This window comes from Macrotis lagotis, chromosome 2 (assembly GCF_037893015.1).
Source record: "Macrotis lagotis isolate mMagLag1 chromosome 2, bilby.v1.9.chrom.fasta, whole genome shotgun sequence".
NCBI lineage: Eukaryota > Metazoa > Chordata > Mammalia > Peramelemorphia > Peramelidae > Macrotis > Macrotis lagotis.
Window position 1 is genome coordinate 23,950,170 of NC_133659.1, and position 21,546 is coordinate 23,971,715.

The 21,546-nt window shown below is 43.3% G+C and overlaps 1 protein-coding gene across 1 annotated transcript in view; it reads left to right on the forward strand.

Annotated features, from left to right (window-relative positions):
* TTC22 (tetratricopeptide repeat domain 22) overlaps window positions 1–14,953 on the forward strand; it is a 33,791-nt gene extending 18,838 nt beyond the window's left edge. Inside the window, exons 2-7 of the mRNA XM_074221348.1 lie at window positions 2,091–2,146; window positions 4,239–4,354; window positions 7,236–7,354; window positions 9,495–9,656; window positions 10,203–10,355; window positions 11,366–14,953. Coding sequence (XP_074077449.1) covers window positions 2,091–2,146; window positions 4,239–4,354; window positions 7,236–7,354; window positions 9,495–9,656; window positions 10,203–10,355; window positions 11,366–11,896 — 1,137 coding nt within the window. The 3' untranslated portion in view covers window positions 11,897–14,953. The remainder of the gene's footprint in view (window positions 1–2,090; window positions 2,147–4,238; window positions 4,355–7,235; window positions 7,355–9,494; window positions 9,657–10,202; window positions 10,356–11,365) is intronic.
* The last annotated feature ends 6,593 nt before the right edge of the window (window positions 14,954–21,546 follow it).

Genomic DNA, 21,546 nt, shown 5'->3' on the forward strand with positions numbered 1-21,546 from the left:
CCTCTATGGTCCTATGATGCTATTTGAGTTATCCTGTCAAAAATAGGTGATAATCAGAAATTAGATGAAGTCAGTTTGACTCTTTGTGATAATCACCTCTTCCTTTTCTAGAAGTTTTAATAAAGTTTTAATAAAATTTTCTAGGATTCAAAGTTAGAAGTATGAATCTCTTGTCTATAGATTCTATTTTCTTCTCTTTTTTGAAAATGGGACAGCATCTATCTGCCTTTCTTTACCATCCTGCCTTCACTCTCCAGAGGCTCTCAGAGGTCACTGATGGGGGCTCAAATATCACATTTACCAGTGTTTTCAACACTCTGGGAGGTGGCTGAGTTTGCTATGATGATGTGTACTATCTAGGTCAGCTTAGGATGTTCACCGACTCCTAGCCCACTTTGGGCTTCACTGCCCCATTTTCATTCTTTCTTGTCCAGTCCAAAGAGTCTCCTTGGTAGAGAAAATAGATGAAAAATCAGGACTTAGCTGTTCCATTCTCTTTCCTACATCATCACCATATACAGTTGCACTCTTGGAGAGAAATCAATCTGTCTGTCAAAAAGCATTTACTAACCATTTAATAACAGTAATGGCTATTATATATTTAAACAGCAATTTATTTATTTATATTTATATGCTTTAAAATTTTTTTATTTTATAGCAGTTTAAGGTTTTCAAATAGTATTCATTTGATCCTCATAACAATTCCGGGAGGGAAGGGCTACTATAATCCTCATTTTTCATATAAGGACCAAGGCAGAGGGAGGTTAAGTGACTTGCCCAGGGTCACACAGCTAGTAAGTATCTAAGGCCAGATTTAAATGCAGGCTTTTCTAACTTCAGGTCTGATACTTTATTCACTGAATCATCAGTGAATGGTCGGGCTCAGTGGAGGCTGAGAAAATGGAGGCAGGCAAAATGGACTACTAAGAGGAGAGAAGATGATGGACAGGAGGATTCAGAAGGAATGTTTTTTTTAAGATAGGGAGGATGACTCTATTTGAGGTTGAGGAAAAAGCTATAGTGGAGGGGCAGCTAAGTGGTGAAGTGAATAGAGCACCCACCCTGGAGTCAGGAGGACCTGCGTTCAAATCCAGCCTCAGACACTTAACAATGACCTAGCTGTGTGGCCCTGGGCAAGCCACTTAACCCCATTTGCCTTGCAAAAAAAAAGCTATAGGGGAGAGAGGTAACTGAAGACAGAGAGAGAGAGGCTATGGGAGAAGCGAAGCCCAATCTCATGGAACCTCCAAGTCAGAATGGTCCTCAGTGGTCCTCTAGGCCAGCTCCCTGCCTGAAAAAGACTCTTCTTACAATTGAGCTCAACTTTACACTTTCCATCTGAACATTGAATCTCCCTGGGCCTCAATTTCCCCATCTGTAAAATGAGGGAGTCATCCAAATTGGTTTCTGAGGTCTTTTCCATTCTAGACCTAGAACCAGATGATCCCTGACAAGTCATCATCTAAGCCTCCTTGAAGACTGCCAGCATCGGGGCGCTCACGCCTTCTATTCGAACATAGCTCAGGCTGTAGGGAGCTGGAGGCAGGAAAGGAACAGAACTTCAGAGACTGAGAATGGAAAATCAGTACTTCAGTATAGAATACCTGGTGAAGAAACTGAGGTCCAGTTATATAGGAGGGGCTTAATTAATACTTGCTTGCTTGGGGCGGCTAGGTGGCGCAGTGGATAAAGCACCGGCCTTGGAGTCAGGAGAACCTGGGTTCAAATCCGGTCTCAGACACTTAATAATGACCTAGCTGTGTGGCCTTGGGGGAGCCACTTAACCCCATTTGCCTTTCAAAAACTAAAAAAAAAAAAAAAATACTTGCTTGCTTGATTGAACATTCCCAGGTCACATTAAGTGTAAGTCGATTTGAACTCAGGGCTTGAGACTTTCATTTACCTCTGGACATTGGGGGTAGGGTAGGGAATATAGGCTTGGAAAGTGGGGAGATTCACTGCTTCCCTGACAATAAGAAGAACAGAGGCACAGGGACATTATACTGGACAGTATGAGGAAGTAAGAGAGTGATTCCACGAGACCCATAAACAGGGGGATTGCTCCTTTGACCTGCCTTTGTCTGTGCTAGATCCCGCTGGAGGAGAAACGGAGCTGGTACTTTACGATGGCAACACTGTTCATCAGGTAAGATGGCCACACGCTAATGGAAGGAGGAGATCCTGGAGATGAGAAGGGGTCCTCAACTTACCTGATCAAAGGTCGGGGGTCAATAAGGGACCAGACCCCTCTCCTAGGGGCTGCCCAGTAATAGCCCACTTCCTGATCACTTTTTGAGAGGTAGTAAAAAACAGCAGCCCAGAAAGGGCTATCCCAGGGCACAAGAAATCAACCTCTTTGTCCTTGATTCTAGTCCAGGGTCCAGCATTGTGGAGGAACCTTTTGTTTGTTTGTTTGTTTGTTTTGTTTGTTTTTTTGTTTTTAGGTGGGGAGGAACCTTTTAAAAATGTATCTTGATGAGGGGGCGGCTAGGTGGCACAGTAGATAAGCACCGGCCCTGAAGTCAGGGGTACCTGGGTTCAAATCCAGTCTCAGACACTTACTAATTACCTAGCTGTGTGACCTTGGGCAAGCCACTTAATCCCATTTGCCTTGCAAAAACCTAAAAAAAATGTATGTTGCTGGATGGATAGATGGATGGATGGAATGGCCAAATAATGAAGGTACTGAGAAAGTTTAGAATCTCTTCTAGCTTTGGAGGCCCAGTACAGAAATTGAGGAAACTAAAATAAAACATATAAACAACAGTAACACAATTACTATTTGATTTTTTAATATATTTGACAGTTACCTTTTTTTGTATGATGGTATGAATGAGGAGGCATAGAGGGTGGATGGAGCATTGGTTTGGAGTCATATTTGAGGTCTGCTACTGTGTGATCTTGAGCAAATCCCTTCCTCTCTTATGGGCCTCAGTTTCCTCATCTAAAATGAGAAGGTTGAACTAGAAGGTCTCTGTGGTCCATTCCAGCTTTACAACTGTTATCCTCTATGAACATATGAAATGAAGTGATATTTATAATATGAAAAAAACCAAACCCATAGTAAATTGTCAGACTACAGTAGGCATTTTTGGTTGTTGTTCAGTCATTTTTCAGTCATGTCTGAAACTTCGTGACCCTATTGGGGGTTTTCTTGGCAAGGATCCTGGAGTGGTCTGCCATTTCCTTCTCCAGTTCATTTTACAGATGAGAAAACTAAAGCAAAGGGTAAATGACTTGCCCAGGGTCACACAGCTAGGAAGTGTCTGAGGCTGGATTTGAATTCAGCTCTGCTGGACTCCAGGCCTGGTGCTCTATGCACTGTGTGTTAAGTAGTAACCCAATAAGCAGTTAGTTGATAAAGCTTATTCCCTTCCCTTCTTCCTTTGTAGCATTAAGTCTATCTTACAAGGTTAGACCAGATCAAGATTTCTTAACCTGGGGCCCATGAAATGTTTCAAAACATTTGTCCAACTATATATTGAAATTGGTTTCCTTTGTAATTCTGTGCATTTTATGTTATTCATTTAAAAGACTTGATTCTGTGGAGGGGTTCAATGCTCCCCCACTCCCAAAGGGAGGAGAGGAGACACCTGACTCCCTCCAGAAGTCTCCTGCACAGATAGCAGGTTGAGGACCCTGAGAAGAGGGATGACCTCACTTTTGCTTTTGAGTCCCTAGTACCCAGCCAAAGTCCTGCCTCCTAGTAGGTAATCACTAAATGTTGTTTCACTTCACGATTGGTAGTAATTGTCCTTAATTGTCCCATGGATCTTAATTGCAGTGGTAACAATCAGATCACTAATAGAGCTTCACTTTAACTTTCTCAGACTCAGTTTCCCCAAGCACTACTTGTTCTCACCGGGCTGTGATGAAGAAAGATCTTTGTAAACCTTGAAATACTCATGAAGTGGGGGCTCCAGTGATTATTTTACTTTGAGGGCTCTTTGAACTCATGACCACAAGACCTGCCCCTCTAATTGGCCTGGATCCCAGGAGCTGAAATTTGGAGCTGGAAGGGATCATAGCAGTACTCTAATTGAAAGCCCCATTTTACAGATGGGGTAACTGTATTGGGGAGAGAAATGTGTTGGGTAGTGTCCTTCTAGGGACTGAACCCCAGTTCCCACAAATTGAATTTGGAGAGTCCTGGGGAAGGAGAATCATTTGACAGGGAAAAATTCCTAACTCAGCTCCAAGGGAGGGACTGACCCATGGTCTCCTGGTGCCCCCCACAGGCTAGATGGCATCTTACTGAACCAGGGTGCTGAGGAGCAGAGGAGGCTGGCCCCCTTTAACCGCACCCTCAGGCTGCTCCGGGAAGTGGTCAAGTCCTCCAGCACCCACCATCAAGGTAATCAGAACCTGCCCACCTGCTCCTGGCCCAGAGCCCCTTCCTCTCATAGCCCTAAAGGCCCCACCCCTGGTCCTGGCCTTGACCTCAGCTTCTTTCCTTGTCTCTGATCTTGCCTATGTCTCTGTATCTCTCTGGGAAACCAACACCTTAGATAAGACCCTCAGCCTCAGTTTCTTCATTTGTACAAGCTGCAGGGACATGAGGAGGGAATGACAGATGAAGCAGAGCTAAAACTCACCTCTGATTGTGAAAGGTCCCTCCCTGCAAGGAGGGGCTTGGGCTAACTGGCCTCTGAATCCTTACCTGTGCTAGATGATAGACATGGGTCCTTTCTCTCCTTTCCTGTTTATTTCTATTACTTTTCAGGCCTCTATTTCTGTGACTCAGGTCTCTTGTTTTGTCTTCCTCTCTCCTTTAGCCTCTGCTTTTGTCACTGTATCCCTGCCTCCTCCTTTTCTCTCTATCTCTGTATCTGTGACCATCTCTCTGTTTCCTTGTCTGTTTCTCTCTCTCTCTCTCTCTCTCTCTCTCTCTCTCTCTCTCTCTCTCTCTCTCTCTCTCTGTCTCTGTCTCTGTTTTCCTCTCTGTCTCTCTACCTTTGTCTATCTATCTCTGTGTCTGTCCATTCTCTGTCTCTGTCTCCCTCTGCCTCAGTTTCTTCATTTGCAAAATGGAGATAGCAGCCCCTTTCTCCCAGGGTTGTTATGAGGATTCAATGAGGTAATAATTACAAGGCATTTAGTAGGTACTTTAACCAATATTGATTGATTGACTCACTGACTACTATTAGGTCCCGATTGTATGCCCAACACTGCTGAGCTATGAGAACCCATAGAAAGGGAGAAGTCTGGTCCTTGCCCTGTAGGAACCCACACTCTAATAGGGCAGATGACACACAAACCAACAACTCTGGACAAGATATAGAAAGTATGAAGAGATTGTTGTCTCAAAGGGGAGTCACTGGCAGCAAAGGGAAACCAACAAAGACCTCTTAAAGGAAGCCCAAACCACCCTCAGAGGGTAGTCATATTGGTCTTCTTAGAGAAGGAAGGCCAACCACCAGAGGCAGAAGGAAGGAAGTAGATCATTGCCCAAGAGATCTGCGGGGAGGGGGGGTGCCCCAGAGGATGATGGAGTGATATCTGGAAGGACCAGCCAGTAGATTGGTATCACCTGATCCTGGAGCAGTAGGAAAATGTAAAAGCCTGGAGGGGCAGGCAGGACTGGCACTGAAGGGCTTTAGAAACCAAACAGGAGATTCTAGCTGATCTTGAATGTAATTGGGAGCCACTGGGGAAGCGACACCGTCAGACCTGAGTTTGGCTTCCCAAAAGGCCCTTGACAGGTTAGACCATGAGGTGAAATCAAATAAGATGGAATTAAATGGCTTAAATGGGAAATCTCATGGTTGGGTTCTAAAAACCGACTTCCCAAGTATCAGAAGGGGGAGACAGGGATAGACATCAATGTGTTAACTATTTATCCCATCTGTTTCTTGTTCTGGGAAGCTAGGTGGTACTACACTGGATCTAGAGGCAGGAGGATTGCAGCCAGTTAGGACTGGGCAACCCTACAGTGAATGGGTCAATGGCAGAGTTATCTGTGAGATGTATGTTATCACCAGTAAGAGCAAAGTGAGTTGGGCATATCAGTGGTCTGACCTCCTTTGGATGTAGTTCAATGGCTGGAGGATAGGCGAATCTGGTCACCAGTCCAGTCAGCACCAAGGCCAGGGGTAGGATACTGGTGAATTGGGTCTTCATCTCAAAGTGGCCACAGGCATGAAAGGGAGGTGTCTGTCCCTATGTCTCCTTCCCTTGCCCATTGTCTGGAGCCTAAGGTAGGAATTCTCAGGGTGGAACCCAAAGGTCCAGAAGTTCATACAGCAGGCAGCCTCCATGATGGATATCCCTCAGCATATCCACCTTCTTTTCCCAGAATTCTGGGAGACCCAGGCAAAGAAATGGTCTTTTCCAAGCAAATTTCCCAAGTGTCCAGGACTAAAGGGTGATTGTTCTGCTGTTCCTTGTTCCAGTCAGACCATAGTTGGAGGATTTGTGTTCCATTTGGAGCATCAAATTATACATTGATCAGCTAGAGAGGGTTCAGAGGAAAGCTAGAGGACTGGCAAGGGCCAAGTCTGTCTCAGAGGGAGCAGATGAAGCAGCTGAGGATGTTACCCTGGATGAGAGAAGATGGGAGTTGGGGATGGAGGAAGAGGGGGGAATGAGAGTTGACCTCAAATATTCAAAGATTTGTCACATACTCAGTTTGCTTCCTGGAGGCAGAACTAGGAATGAAAGGTCTTATTGAAGTTCAAAATTGGGTGGGGGGTGGGGGGCGGGACAGGGCGGGGCGACCTGACTTCCAACAATGAGAATTACCCAGAGTAAAATTGGACCACTTCTGGAGATGACTCCTCATTTCATTCTGTGATTCTGTCAAGTTTCCACTTTCCAGATACTGCCTTGGAAACTCATCTCCTTCCTTCTTTGGGTCTCTTTCATTGCCCCAGAGGTTGGAAGAACTGGGTAGATGGCCAGCTCATTTCAGAGGATCCTGAGGGGTTTTCAAGGGAGAAGAGACCATTTTAACTTCTGTCTTTTCTGTTCCAGCAACAAGTCTAGTCTCTAGCACATAGTAGGGAATTTGAATAAACGCTTATTTGCTTGATTAATGTGAAAGAATGAATGAATGAATGAAAGCATTTATTAAGCCCTAGGTGCCAGACAGTATGTTTGATAGGAGAGTATTTCTTGAGGACTGAGTTCCCATTTGCCTCAACTTCTGCCTTTGCCAGAGCTTGGAGTAGATAGAGGTCAAGATCAGGCTGGGGTCTCCTTTGCTTGTGTCCCTGAGATCCCTTTTCCCCTTTCAGCTCTGGCCTGGTGCTACCTTGGGATGCTCTTGGAAAGGAAAGACACCTTCTCTACCACTCCTATGGGTGTGCACGATTACGGCTACTCAGGGACTGACCCCCTGGACTGTTTTGGCAAGGTAAGTAGCCCAGGAGGAAGAGGGAAGAAATCAGAACTGGTCCCCTGTGCCCCCTTGGGGGCAAGCATAATTGGATCAGGATGGCTCAGGTGATGTTACACCCTTGATCAACATCCTTAACTGACTCCTCATGGCCAATGGGATGAGGTCTGGAATCTTCCCCATCAGCCTTTGCAGGACAATCTTCTCTGGGGTATTTTGGTGACAAGATCAATGACTGGAGAGTCCAAGAATTTGGATGCAGATCTTGACTCTGGCACCATCTGTATGGTCAGGGGCAAGTCCAGGCCTCAGTTTCTTCATCTGTAAAGCAATCAACAAGGTCCCTTCCATCTCTAGGGTAGTCTTCTTTTCTTCTGCTCTTCCTCATGTGCTCTTTGTCACCTAGCCCAGAAAGACCAAAATGAAACCTATAAGCACATACATGTCATCCAAACCAGATTAAAATACAACTCCTATCTAATTTGAATGTATTGAATTATGGAATAAAAAGCAACAAACACAAGTGATTTTCTATGTCAACGTGTTTAGCAGTCCCCTGTTTCCTTCTCAGTTTGACCCCCCCTGCTCTACATCTTAGACCCATACAAGTTTTATCATTTTTCTCTCTGGTATAGAATCCCTCCTATCTCATGTCCATTCATCACACACTATCCATCCTTCAAGTCCAAGTAGAAATGGCAACTCCTCCTAGAATCCATCCTTGATATCCCCAGACAGAAGTAAACTTTCCATCCTCAGATCCGAGAATCATGGAATCCTGGACCTTTAGGGATCTTAAAGATGAGGAGACCCAGACAGGAAAAGTCACTTGTCCCAACTCACCTAGAGAGCTTTGAACCTGGAGACAGGAAGACCTGAGTTCAAATTTGCCCTTGGACATTGATTAGCTGTCTGACCCTGAGCAAATCACTTAGTCTTTGCTTCAGTTGCCTCAACTGTAAAATGGGGATAATAATAGCACCTATTGTCATAGGGTGTTGGGAGAATCAACTGAGAATAGTCGGAAAGACCTTAATTTAGTAGGCACTTGGGAAATGATTCCTTTCTTGTGTAAATTGTATAATTTCTGAATTCTATTTCTTTTTAAATTATATATTTAATGTTAAATATATATATTATATATATATATATCAACAGGTATTTATTAAGTGCCATAGAGAGAGATCCTTTGTTTTTATCTCAAGTATTATATGTGTGTGTATACCTACATCCACACATGTATGTGTATATACATATATATATATATATCATTCAATAAATGTCTGTGGATTGAGTCCCCATAAAATAAAATTCCTAAGAGTCAGATTCCTAAGTCATTCCTTTGCTTAAAAGTCTTCCACAGTTTCCCATCACCTCTTGGATACAAATTCCTCCTGCTGACATCTCAGCTCCTCCCCAATATGACCCCCCACCTACCTTCCCAGTCTTATTTCTCCCTGGCACCCTTCATATACTCTCCCTTCCAACCAAACTAAACTATGAGTTCTTCCCTAAATTCAATATTCCGTCTCCCCGTGGTGCCATTCCCCAGGCTTGGGAAGTCGTCTCTCCTTCTTAATGTGCACCTTTCAGAATCAGTGTTCCCCAACGAGCCTTCCCCAAAGACCTCCTTGATCTCCTTTTTAGCTGTCTATGCCCCTCCCCTCCTCCCATTGGCATCCCTTTGTTCATTTTTCCTAGTTCCTCATCTTCTCCCACTCTATGTAAGCAGCCTACTTCTTGAGGACGCGGACTGACTGGTGTGTCCTTCTTGCCGTAAGACAGAACAACTCTAGTCTCCTAACACTACTCAGAAAACAAGGTAGAAGCTCATTGAGGGCAGGGATCATCTTGTCTTATTCCCCATAGCTAGCATTGAGCTAGGTAAACAATAAACACTTAATAAATGCTTTCCGAATTGAGTTAAATTGAACGACTGTCCCTTATTAGATTTTAAGCTCTGTAAAGACAGGAACCAGTCTTAGCCTTTTATCCTCAAGGAGAACAGGTGCAAGACTTTACATAGGGTAGGGGCTTTGAAACTGTGCTGAATGAATGAATGAATCCTAGTTCCCTTTCTTGACTTTTATATTCTTTTGCCACTGCATTTGCCTACCTGCCCAATAAATGATTTGTATGCCAACATTGTCCTCTCTAGGCCATAGAAATCGCCAAGGACCATGCGCCCATCTTGAACCGATTAGCCAAGATCTTCCACTTCCTGGGGAAGCAAGACATGGCCATTGGCATCTGCAACATGGCTCTGGACATCCTGCCAGACCCCAAGCTCAACTGGCAGGCTTACTGCACCAGGGCTAAGGTACAAAGCAAGAGCTTTGAAGTCATGGTTATAGGCAAAGTAGAAAAGAGGGAGGAGGGCTGGTACCAAGGGACCCTTGACTGATCAATGTAGTATTTATGAACTGGATAGTCATCGACTCTTAGGGATGATGGGTAGGATGGGAGAAAGTGTTCAGGTGTTTGTCTCCTAGAAAGGAATCATCCAACTTTACTGAGCCCTTCTAAGGATGGGGAACTCACTATCTCCTATTTCCCCTTCTCATAGTTCTGACTGTTAGAGAATTTTTGACTGGCATCAAGTCTTAGATAGCTGTCTGAGGGTTTCTCCTGGTTCTGCACTCTGGGGTCCAAGTAGGACAAGTCTAAATTTTCTTCGGTGTGATAGTCCATCAGTCACTTGGTCACATCTCTCACATTTTCTTCTCTGACGTTGTCTGAATCCTCTACTCCAAATCCAAAGGGATCATTGAAAACTGATTTGAGAGGTTATCCTGGAGGAGTTAGGATTCCTGGGAGGGAGGAAGAATGTCCAGAATTCTCCGGAGCTAATTCTGTTTCCCTATAGATCCACACCAAAGCATACCTACATGACCTGGAGCGGGCCAAGGCTGGGTTAGGAGGTCTCCCAGACAGGAATCACCTCACTGTGGCCAAGGCTGACTTGGAGGAGGTGGTCAAGGTGTGTCCAAGCCTAAAGACCTACCTGGACATTGGTCAGGTGAGACAATACTCAGGGGGGCTCCCACATTTTTCCTTCTCTGCCTAAAACACAAGAGATTAGGGGACTTGTCCAGAGTCACACAGCCAAGATATCTCAGCCCCTTGAACCTAGGTCCTGAGATCATCACTCTATCTAGTAAGCCATGCTGCCCCAAAGTAAATACTAGCAAAATAGTTTTTCATTATTTCATTTTAATCAAGTATATGAAGCCATGAAGCTAAAAGTGACAGTATTAATAACTCTAGATTCTCAATATTGGGAGGGACCTCAGAAACCACCTGATCCAACCTGAACCTGAAGAGTGAATGGCCATCCAACCTCTTCTTGAATACCTCCAGTGATGGGAACTCACTACCCACTGGCTTCTAGCTAGAGAGGCATTATGATAGCTCATTGGGAAGAGCTCTGAATTTCCAGAACAAAGACCTCTGTTCAAATCTCAGTGCTATGGTGACTTAAGCTTTCTAGAATTTGGTCTATAAATAGGAGTCGGACTGAATAACCTTACCAATGTCTCTGGCATCTCTTCCATCTTGAGATCTGAGATTTCATAATTCTATCTACTGAGTCAGCTGGTCCCGCTTAGCTATAGGCTAATCATTAGGCAGTTTTTCTTCAAGTTAAGTTGAGGTCTCAGTTTCCCCAGATGTAACTGGAACTGGTGAGATCCATGCAGCTAGGTCTCCTGACTTGCTCAATCACACCCTTCCCTTCTTGACCCAATTAAAGAGACTCTACTGCATAAAGTCTCTTACACTTAGCGCAATGAAGCGTATAGCTTAATGGGGGAGACAACCCCTCTATAAGGAGGATGTTAGAAGTCATTTAGTTCAACTCCTTCATTTTAGAAGTGAGCTGAGGCCCCCAGAGGAGAAAGAATTTGCATAAGACCACACAGGTATATTCAGAGTCAAGATTTGAACCTGAGACCCCTTCCTCTAACTCCAGATCTCTTTCTCCCACCCTGCACATCTGACTTGCCTCTGACTTCACTCTCTTCTTCCCAGGTCTACTATTACATGGGGGTGGACGCTGTGCAGGAGCTGCTGGCCGTGGATGAGTCTGCCCTGAACAAGGCCCTGGTCTTCTTTGCCAAGGCCATGGAGTCGGATGTGGGCGAGACGCTGCCAGAGATCCAACTACTCCGTGGGAAGTGCCTGCGGATTAAGGGGGAAGAACCCAATGCCGTGGAATGCTTCAAAAGGGCCATCGAACTGGATGAGAGTGGGTCACGCCACACAGAGGGCTTCCGCTGCCTCCTGGAGACCTTGTTGGTCCTCCTGGGCCAGGCCCGGCTGAGCCCCAGCGAGCTGGGCCTGGAGGTGGACCTGTGGGTGCGCAAGGCCGAGGATAAGTATCCGGCAGAGCGAGTGAAACAAGAGTTACAGCGTGTGTATCGCAGCCACACAGCCGAGGTGGTGGCCCTTTCCAAGGCCTTGGTGGCTCAGGGCAGGCTGCAGCTGGTCCGGCTGCTGTTTGACAGCATGGGTGACAACTGGAGAAAGCCACACCTGAGTGAGAGGTCCCTCTCCTTCTGACCCACTAGGGCTTCTAGAATCAAAGGATCCAACAATGTGGTGGCCAGTTGTAGGATGGCCATCGAGCAGCCCAGTAAGTCTAGATGGGCTTAATCTGAATATCACTGGAAAGTTTGCAAAGTATAATCAGTGTGTTGCAAAGATTGACCCAGCATGAAAACCTTATAAAGGACCCACAATCCACTGGTTTCCTGCAGGTACCAAACAAAACTGGCATCTTTGACTCTTCATCTAGCCAGCCAGACATCCAGTATCTGAATAGTCCTCCCTCATTCCTCTGCTTTCTGGAATTTTGTGAATCCTTCAAAGATAGTTGAGGGCACCTTGTCTTCCTCCTCCTCTTCCTCCTGCTTATTCTCATGAAATGTATTACTTTGTATATGTCATATTTACTTAACCATAAATGAGACTATAGAGTATAAGCTGCCAGACAACAGTTTATTTTTGTCTGTATATCTCCAATGTGTTGCACATAGTAGACACTGAATAAATGAATTTATACATTCATTGAGCCTCCTATCTTGATGAAGTCTTGGGAATCAGCCAGAAGCATGATGCTGGAGAGGGAGAATTCAGATCCATTATTTTATTAGCGTAGAACCCCAACTGAAGAAACACTCTGATCATTGAAAGAGTTACCTAGTACCATTGTGGGGTTGAATGACTTGTCTGGGATCATCAACGGAGGCAGGATTTGAACTTTCATCTTTCTGACTCAGGAATCATCATACCATACTGTGTGTTCAGAGAGTGACATTTTTGGTGCGACCAGAATACTATAGAGACCAGCGACCATGCCATTGGAGAAACAAAGGAGTTTATCTTGGACAAGAGAAAGCTTAGGAGGGATGTGATACCTGTTTCAAAGCATTTGAAGGATCATTATATGAAAGATGGATTATTGGTCTTTTTCTGCTTGTCTTTATATGGCAAAATTAAGAGTGATGGGTGGCTGTCACAATAAGACAGATTTAGGTTTAATGTCAGCAAAGAGTGTCGCTATTTTAAGTCCCATTTATGTAGCACCTTCCCTCACAACTCCATTAAGGAACATTATCCTTCATTTTGCAAACAGGAAACTGAAGTCCATATAGCTAGGAAGTGATGAAGTCAGGTTTGGACCCAGGTTCCCTCCACTCCATGTCCATCCTACGTCTGCGTAAGACTTACAAAATGCTATCCTTATAAAGACTCTGGTTTCCATGGTTATCTCCATTTTTCCTGACCCCAGGACCTTCAGATTGTATTTTTCACTGGTTGTCCCCGAGACCAGGAATGTTTTCCCTCCCCCCCTTCATCTCCTGATTTCTCTAGTTTCCTTCAAGACTCGGCTCAAATCTCACCTTCTGCAGATCTTTCCTTTTCCCCTCTTCCTCCCCTATTCCTTCTCCTCCACTAATTCCTTCTCCCTATCCTGTCCCCCCTCCCTCATTTTCCCTCCAGGATTACCTTTCATGTACACTGTCTATAATATAAAATGTATTATTTCTTGATGCCTATATGTAACCCTTGATAAGTTTGGGGGATGATGTGGCTCCAAAAAGCTAAAAGGTTGGACAACCCCAGTCCAAATCTTGAATGTACACAACTCTTTGTTTGCATGTTGTCTTCCTGATGAAATGTGATCTTCTGGAGGACAGGGACAATGATTTTCAGTGCTTAGCTTGAAGGACTTTGTGGTTGACTAACTGATGGTTTAGATCCAATCAAATGCATTCTTAGGCTGCAGGAGGGGAGACATGGATTGAAGAAAGGTAGGGGGAGATGCCCCCATGGGCTCTGCCTGCCCAGGCTGTATCTGGGACTGAGTGTTCAGTGTGTGACATTTTTGGAGTGACCAGAATACTATAGAGACCAGTGACCATGCCTTTGGAGGAACAAAAGACAAGGGAAGCTTAGAGGGGGATGTGATAACTGTCTCAAAGCATTTGAAGAATCATCATAAGAAAGATAGATTATTGGTCTTTTTCTACCTGGCTTATATGGCAAAATTAAAAGTGATGAGTGGTCATCCCAATAAGACAGATTTGGGATTAATGTCAGCAAATACTTCCCAAAATGAAATGAGCCACCTTGGGAGGTAGTGAGCTCCCTGTCACGAGGGAAGATGATCCAGAGGCTGGATGATTAGTTGCCAGGTAAGTTGTAGAGGGGATTCATGTTCAGGTCTGAGTTAGGCAAGAGATCTCAGGGGTCTCTTCTAGATTTGATATTCTGTGATTCAGCCATCCTTGTGCTGTCACCCTCCCATGGGTTGGTTTTTTGTTTGTTTGTTTGTTTTAGTTTTTACAAGGCAGTGGGGTTAAATGACTTGCCCAAGGTCACACAGCTAGGCAATTATTATGTATCTGAAGTGAAATTTGAACTCAGGTCCTCCTGACTCCAGGGCCAGTGCTCTATCCACTGTGCCACCTAGCTGCCCCATGGGTTGTTTTAAGGAAAGTCCTTGGCAAACCTCAAAGAATTTGTAGAGATTCAATTTCTTCCTCCAGTTATTGTAAAAAACCGTCAGAGGCAGATTGAGAAGGAGTGTCTGGACTTCAGGGACATCTGGCAGCCACTACTGTTTCAGAGGATTTGGGACCTCGGGTCAATAAGGGGAGAGAGCAGGGTAGGATGGGCTAGGGTCAGTGGATTATTCTTTCATTACAACTGAGAAAACTTCTCAGCTTCCCTCCCCACCCAAACCTCTAGGGAACCTGCTGTCATGCTTCATTAGGCATCCAGAAGTCTCTTAGGAGGTACCTCATGAAACCCCTAATAATAGAGTAATTAGTGTAATGATGATTAATGACACCTTGCATTTCTCTCTCTTCTATCTCCCTCCCTCCAGTGAGATCTGACCTCCCCCAACAGTCATGGAACACGTGGGATGGGGGTTCGAGGGCCTTGGAACTTGCCTCTTCTTCCCAGATGGCCAGCACATCCCCATCCAATCAAGTATTTATTAGCCATCTTTATGCAGTGGAAAGGACATTTAGAGTCAGAGGAGCTGAGTTCAAATCCTTACTTTGCTACTTAATGAATATGGCCATGGTCAAATTACCCTTACCCTCTCTAGGCCTCAGTTTCCTTATCTGTAAAATAAAAGAATTGAATTCAATAATCCTTAAGCTTGAGATCTGATTCCCTGATTTATATATAATGCCAGATAGACTCTACATACATTAAAAAAAAACTATAATATGCTAAGAGATGGGATGAAGGTGAGATCATTCCCAAATGTAGGAATCCAGAGAAAGACTTCATGAAGAAGGAAAAATTTGAAAGATGACTACTAGGAGGCAATGTATGAAGATTAGAGAGGAGAGAAAGAGGAGTGAATGAATGAATGAATGCCCCATTCCCGCTGTATTTGGAAAAGGCAAAATCCTCTTGTTTCTTTCATGAAACCCCAAGGGTTCTATGGAGAGATTTCAATGGGTTCATGAATTTGGAAGGGAAAAAAAATTTCATCTTTGTTTTCACTAACTTCTTTTTTTTTTAGGTTTTTTTTTTGGTGAGGCAATGGGGTTAAGTGACTTGCTCAAGGTCACACAGCTAAGTAATTATTAATTGTCTGAAGGCGGATTTGAACTCAAGTACTCCTGACTCCAGGGCCAGTGCTCTATACACTGCACCATCTAGCTACCCCATAACTTCTAACTGAATTTAGCATTATCTTCCATTTTGAATGTAGGCAACAAAAACATCATTTTGAAAGGATTTCCTAGGCTATCAAAGTGGTCCATGATATATAAAAAAGCTTAAGGACCTCTTACCCAAAAAGTCTCTCCCAGAACATCATACTCTAATCTTTGGATGATTTCTAACAAATTTGGACCAGACAGACAAGGATAAGGGCATAGTGGGGAAGAGATAGAAAAAATGATGATCAAGCCCAAGGTTTTAAGATCTCCTTTTATGACTGACAAAGAGCCATTATTGTTCAATTTTGATGAAATATGTAAAATCCAAAAGGAAAAGGAATTCTTCTCTATCAATGGTGAGTCTCTCCAAATGCTTTTATACAGGGATAATAGGGGAGCCTCAGAATTTTATACAGCACATCCTCAGTGAGAGAAATGGTCACTTTATACATAAGACTAATAATACACACTGGAAAAACCAAGTGGTTCAATGTTATCCAGACCAAAACATGTGGTTGGGTGATTCATTGAATTTGCATTTTCAGGCACTGCAAATGAACAATGAGCTGAGGCCAGAGTTGAATAGGAGGAAGAGAGTGAATGGGATTACATTTGGGAAACCTTACAATGCTTTTCAGTGGCTAAGTGGTAGAATGGATAGATGACTGATCCTGGAGTCAGAAGGATCTGAGTTGACCCTGGCCACATCATTTAATTGTTTGCCTCAGTTTCCTCATCTGTAAAATATATCAGAGAAGGAAATAGCAAACCATTCCAGTACCTTTGCCAAGAAATTCTAAATGGGATCATAAAGAAACAGACATAATTGAACAATTACAATAACACTCAGTGATGCCAAGCTGCTTTCTGACACAAGTCTCCATCTTTTTTCCCCCAAAATTCTCCTGGTGATAGTTTAAGGTTACAAATCATGGAGTCTTACAACCTCAAAAGGATCTACATAGCAGACAATTCCCAGAACAAGGGAGAGATGCCCAGTAAACATAAGGAGATTGGGGCCTATTACCAGCTATGATTCACATACAAGAATCAACATAAGATACACTATCAAGGGCATCTGTAGCTAGGAAAGGAGGCCGGTCAGTCATGTAGTAAGAAGGAAAAATAACAGATGGATTGCCCAAGGTGGCAATGGAATCCATGTACGCCATATTAAAAGACCCAGAAGAAGGCCTCTAAGGCATTGGGTAGATGATCTGTGGAGAACTAATGTAAAAACATGGACAAGAATCACCCAGTTGAGAATGTGCTGGACTGCCTCTATATCTTAGAGGGAAAAACAATCACAGAGCCACTGAAGTATTGAAAGATAATTATGGGTGACCTGAGGCAAATTTCTTCCTCTCCCTGGGTCTTAGTTTCCTCCTCCCTTAAAAGACTGCCTTATGGAAAAGCACTTTGGCAAGTCAGCAAACATTTATTAAGAACCCACTATGTGCTAAGTGGTAGATATACCACAGAAGGCAAAAGATGGGTCCTCTTCTCAAAAACGTCATGGGCTAATGTGGGAAGAACACTTGAAAACAATTACATACAAATCATACGAGATATATATGAAGGACAAATTGGACATAGTCTCAGAAGAGCTCAAATCAAGGAGGCCCAGAATGTAAAAGGCAGGATCTTAGCCAAGATTTGACAGAAGCTAGGGAGATCATTGATCAGAGCAGAGGAGGGAGAGCATTCTATAGGTCTGAAGGGCAGTCAGTGAAAATGCCTAGAACCAAGAGAGTTCGTGGAACAACGTCCCTGGATCAAAGATTATGAGGAGGAGGGAGGTTGACAGAGAGGAGCAGGTTAGGATAGAAAGGGCTCAGAAAGAAAACAAAATGATAAATGGTGAAGCATTACTTAATGGAGCTTGGGAAGAGTCTAGCCAAAGATACCCTGGCTTTCTCTTCAAGATGTCATGAGCTTCTCCCATCCCCAGAAACACATATGCATTGATTCTTCTGCAAGATGCTTGTTTTTATCACTGGTGATTCACAGGCTATAGACTGTTCAGGGAGGGAGAGAGCAAAGGATGAGGAGTGTTTATACATCCAAACATCTCCAAAGCACTTGAGCAGTGGTAACTAATTAATCCTTATGGTCCCCTTGGGAAGCAGCAGGGAATCACATGCTCCAGTTTATTGGGTGTTTACAGGAAGGTTCCCTCAGTTTTGCACTGACTTCTGAGGTTGGCTTTAGGCTAAATTTCCTCCCTCTGAGACATCATGAAAGAGTGGGATGAGCTCTGGGAGTCAGGAAGAATGGGTTCTGGTCCCAGCTCAACCACTCAATAGCTGTTTGACTTTGGACAAATCCTTGCTCTTCATTGAGCCTGGCTGTGAAATATAGGTGTGGGATTTGATGCTCTCTAAGAGTTTCACCAGCCCTAACCTCCTCCTACTGTATTTGGTTATCCCTAGTGACCTTGCATAAGTAATTTCTAATCTCTAGAATCCTAGTTCCTCATTTACAAAACAAAGGGGTAACTCTAAGGACTCTGCCATCTCTAAAGTTTCTCTCTTATAAGACTTCCTCCCAGGGCTGAAATTCCCTATTCTAAGACCCCTCAGAGTTTTGACTTTACCAGTTCTATAATCCCTCCCAGCTCTGACATTCTGACATTCCTTCCAGGTCTGACATTCTGTACTCACTATGGTAGATGATGATGATGATGATGATGATGATGATGATGATGATATTGATGATCATAGGGGTGGGGGTGTTGGGAATGATGGTGATTACTGGTCCCAATTCCAAAGAACCTCCAATTTAACAATTTTGTTGTGTATAGCTATGGTCCAGAAATAATGAGGCCTGGGTTCTGGTCCTGGTTCTGCCAATAACTCAAGTCAAGCAGACAAACATTTATTAAGCACCTACTATGAACCAGGCTCTATGCTAAGCCCTGGTGTAACCATAACTCCTGACCTGCTTGTGGACCCTGGGGGTGTTGTAAAATTTTGTCATGGCCAGAGCACTAGACTTGGATCCATAAAGATCTGGGTTCAAATTCTATCTCACTCTCACTTGCCACCTGAGTAACCTCAGGCAAAACACAACTCTCAGCCTTACTTTTCTCATCTGTAAGATGGGATTAGTTCTACCTGAAATCCTTGCCTCAGAGGGATATTGTGAAAATTCAATTTACAAACATTAAAGTTCTATTATTAATTATTATTATTATAATACCCTTTCTGTACAATTTTAAGCTTTACAAAAATGTTGGAAAGGACAATTTGTTCATGAGAATTTGTTAAGCACCACTTAGGAAGGCAAAAGTCAAGGTGAAACAGTTACTGCCTTTGAGGGTCTTACATTCTTGCTGGGGAGCCCATGTGTCCACATGGAAGCATGTGCAGAATATATGAGAAATGAATGCAAGGTCAGCTCTGGGGGGAGGAGCACAAAAGATCTCATGGAAAGAAAGATCCGAGTGTCAGCAGAGTTGGGTTCATCAAGAGTCCAAAGGCAAAAAGAACCATCATTTCACAGTTTTTGCTTTTCAGCCGTCATCAGTCTTCTTGTATCTGAGGGCTTGTGATGAATATTTGCAAAAGGATCACCATGAATATGATTAGAGATTATGAATCAATTTTTAAGTAGAAGATGAAAAGGTAAGAAAATGCTACAAACACTGGATGAGAACCTCTCTATTCAATTAATATAAATTAGGATAGTGAATGACTTCAGAACAGGGAGAAAATATGGAACATATGAGTCAGAAGTCAGACTTGAAAGAGGTCAAAGACTTGGCGGCTGGTTGCACAGAAGCCCATGTCAACATATCATGAATACGTTCTTTTTTTTTAATTGGTATTTTATTTTTCCAAATACATGTTAAGAAACTTTTTCAACATTCATCCCCATGCCTACATATATTTTTAAATTACAAAATTTCCTTCCATCCTCCCTTCCCACCCCACTCCCCTCAACAGTAGTCAGATTCATTTGTGTTAAACATTGCGCTAAACATTAACATCTATAAATGGCTTTATAGATAGGTCATTTTGAGTGGGAGGAATTGGGACTAAGGGAAAGAAATACATGAGAAATATTTTTTAAAAAGTGAAAGTAGTGTTCATCAGATTCTGAAAGGGTTTTTTTGTGTGTTTTGTTTTTGTTTTTCTTCCTCTGGATGGGGATAGCATCGTCCACAGCCAGTCTAATGCCCATTCATGAGCTCTCTGAATTGCTGAGAGGAGCTCCATCCATCAAGGTTGATCATCTCACAATGTTGCTATTAATATACAATGTTTTCTTGTGAACAATGTTCTCTTGGTTCTGTTCCTTTCACTCAGTGTCAGATGCTGTAATTCATTCCATGCTTCTCTAGAGTCTGACCATCTATGATTTCATACAGAACAATAGTATTCCATAATATTCATATACCATAACTTGTTTAACCATTCCCCAATGGACTTTTCTCTGACAAAAGATTCAGATCATAAACATCTTCCAAAATGAAATAGTTTTTATTTGAATCTGTCAGTAAATGACTTATTATTGTTGTAGGAACTGATCCCATATGGGGTACAATCAGACCCTGTTAGAGTAAAGATAAAAATTTATTTAAGAAAAAAATAGAAAGAGGGAGAAAGGAAAGAAAAAAAGAAAGAAAAAGATAGAAAGCAAAGAAACAAATATTTATTAATTCCTATATGTTAGAGGCACTGTTCTAAGTACTTTACAGATTCACTCTCAGTTGTTCCCTACAATCCTAGGAAGGAGGTGTTATCATTATCCCCATTTTACAGAAGAGGAAACTGTGTCTGACAGAGATAAGCCTCTTGCTTGGAGTTGCAGAACTAGTAAGTATCTGAGGCTGGATTTGAATTGTGGTCTTCCTGCCTAGCAGAGGAAAATGCAAGGCAATTACTAACCCTTGGGGATTTGAAGAATTAAAGTCTAATGTTGCTGAAGGAATTTTAGTTGGCTGTAATAATATATTGCAAAAGACATAAACATAATAAAGGAGATAGGATACATGAGGGGAAGGGGGAGGAGATGGGCTGGTCAACTTCTCATGAGTTTGGGCTACTGCTTTAGTATCCATTTAGTAGTAAGGGAACTAGAAGGTCTTCCATGCTTCGATGGGATGGTCCTCCAGTAGAGAATGTATCATTCAGTTAATATCAATAAGTTTAATTATGTGCTGGCTTACTGCGTCATCTAAGAGGTTACAAAGAAAGCAAAACAGCAAACTCCCTGTCCTTGAGGACCTCGTTTTCTTACGGGGAAGACGACAAACCAGGATGAAAGGAATCAAGTCAGAACTGGGTAATGGGGCTGAGAAAATAATGAAACTGAAGAAATGGGGGGGGGGGATAAAAGAAGACAATAAATGGGGCAGAAGGGCGAAATATAGGGAGAAGTGGAATGGGCCCAGTGGACAGCTATGAATCAGGATGACTGGAGATGACCCTGGATGTGGGCAGAGTTAAGTGATGTGCCCGAGGTCACTCAGCTAGCTGGATTCTAACTCCCATCCTCCTCACTCTTGCTCTACCCACTGTGCCACCAGCTGCTCTAAGACACACACACGAAGTGACTGGTCTGGTGCCAGGCAAAATGCCCCCAAAGGAGGGGGAGGGGGCCAAGGGGCGAGGTCCTCACAGGTCTAGGGGAGCATTGAAGCTTCTCTAGATGACCCCGACCCTTGCCTGCCTCCAATAGTGAAGAGCTCAGGGTCCAAGTTGTTTTTAATAAAAGAAAGATTTTATTTATTTTGAATTTTACAATTTTCCCTCTGCTCTTGCTCCCCCACCCCCACCCCACCCCCACAGGAGGCATTCTGTTAGTCTTTATATTGGTTCCATGGCATACATTGATCTCAGTTGAATGTGATGACAGAGAAATCACATCCTTAAGGAAGAAAAATAAAGTATAAGGGAAAGCAGAATTATATAGTAAGATAGTAAGTAAAATTATATAGTAAGTTTTTGTTCAAACTCCACAGCTGTTTCTCTGGATACAGATGGGATTCTCCATCGCAGACAGCCCCAAATTGCC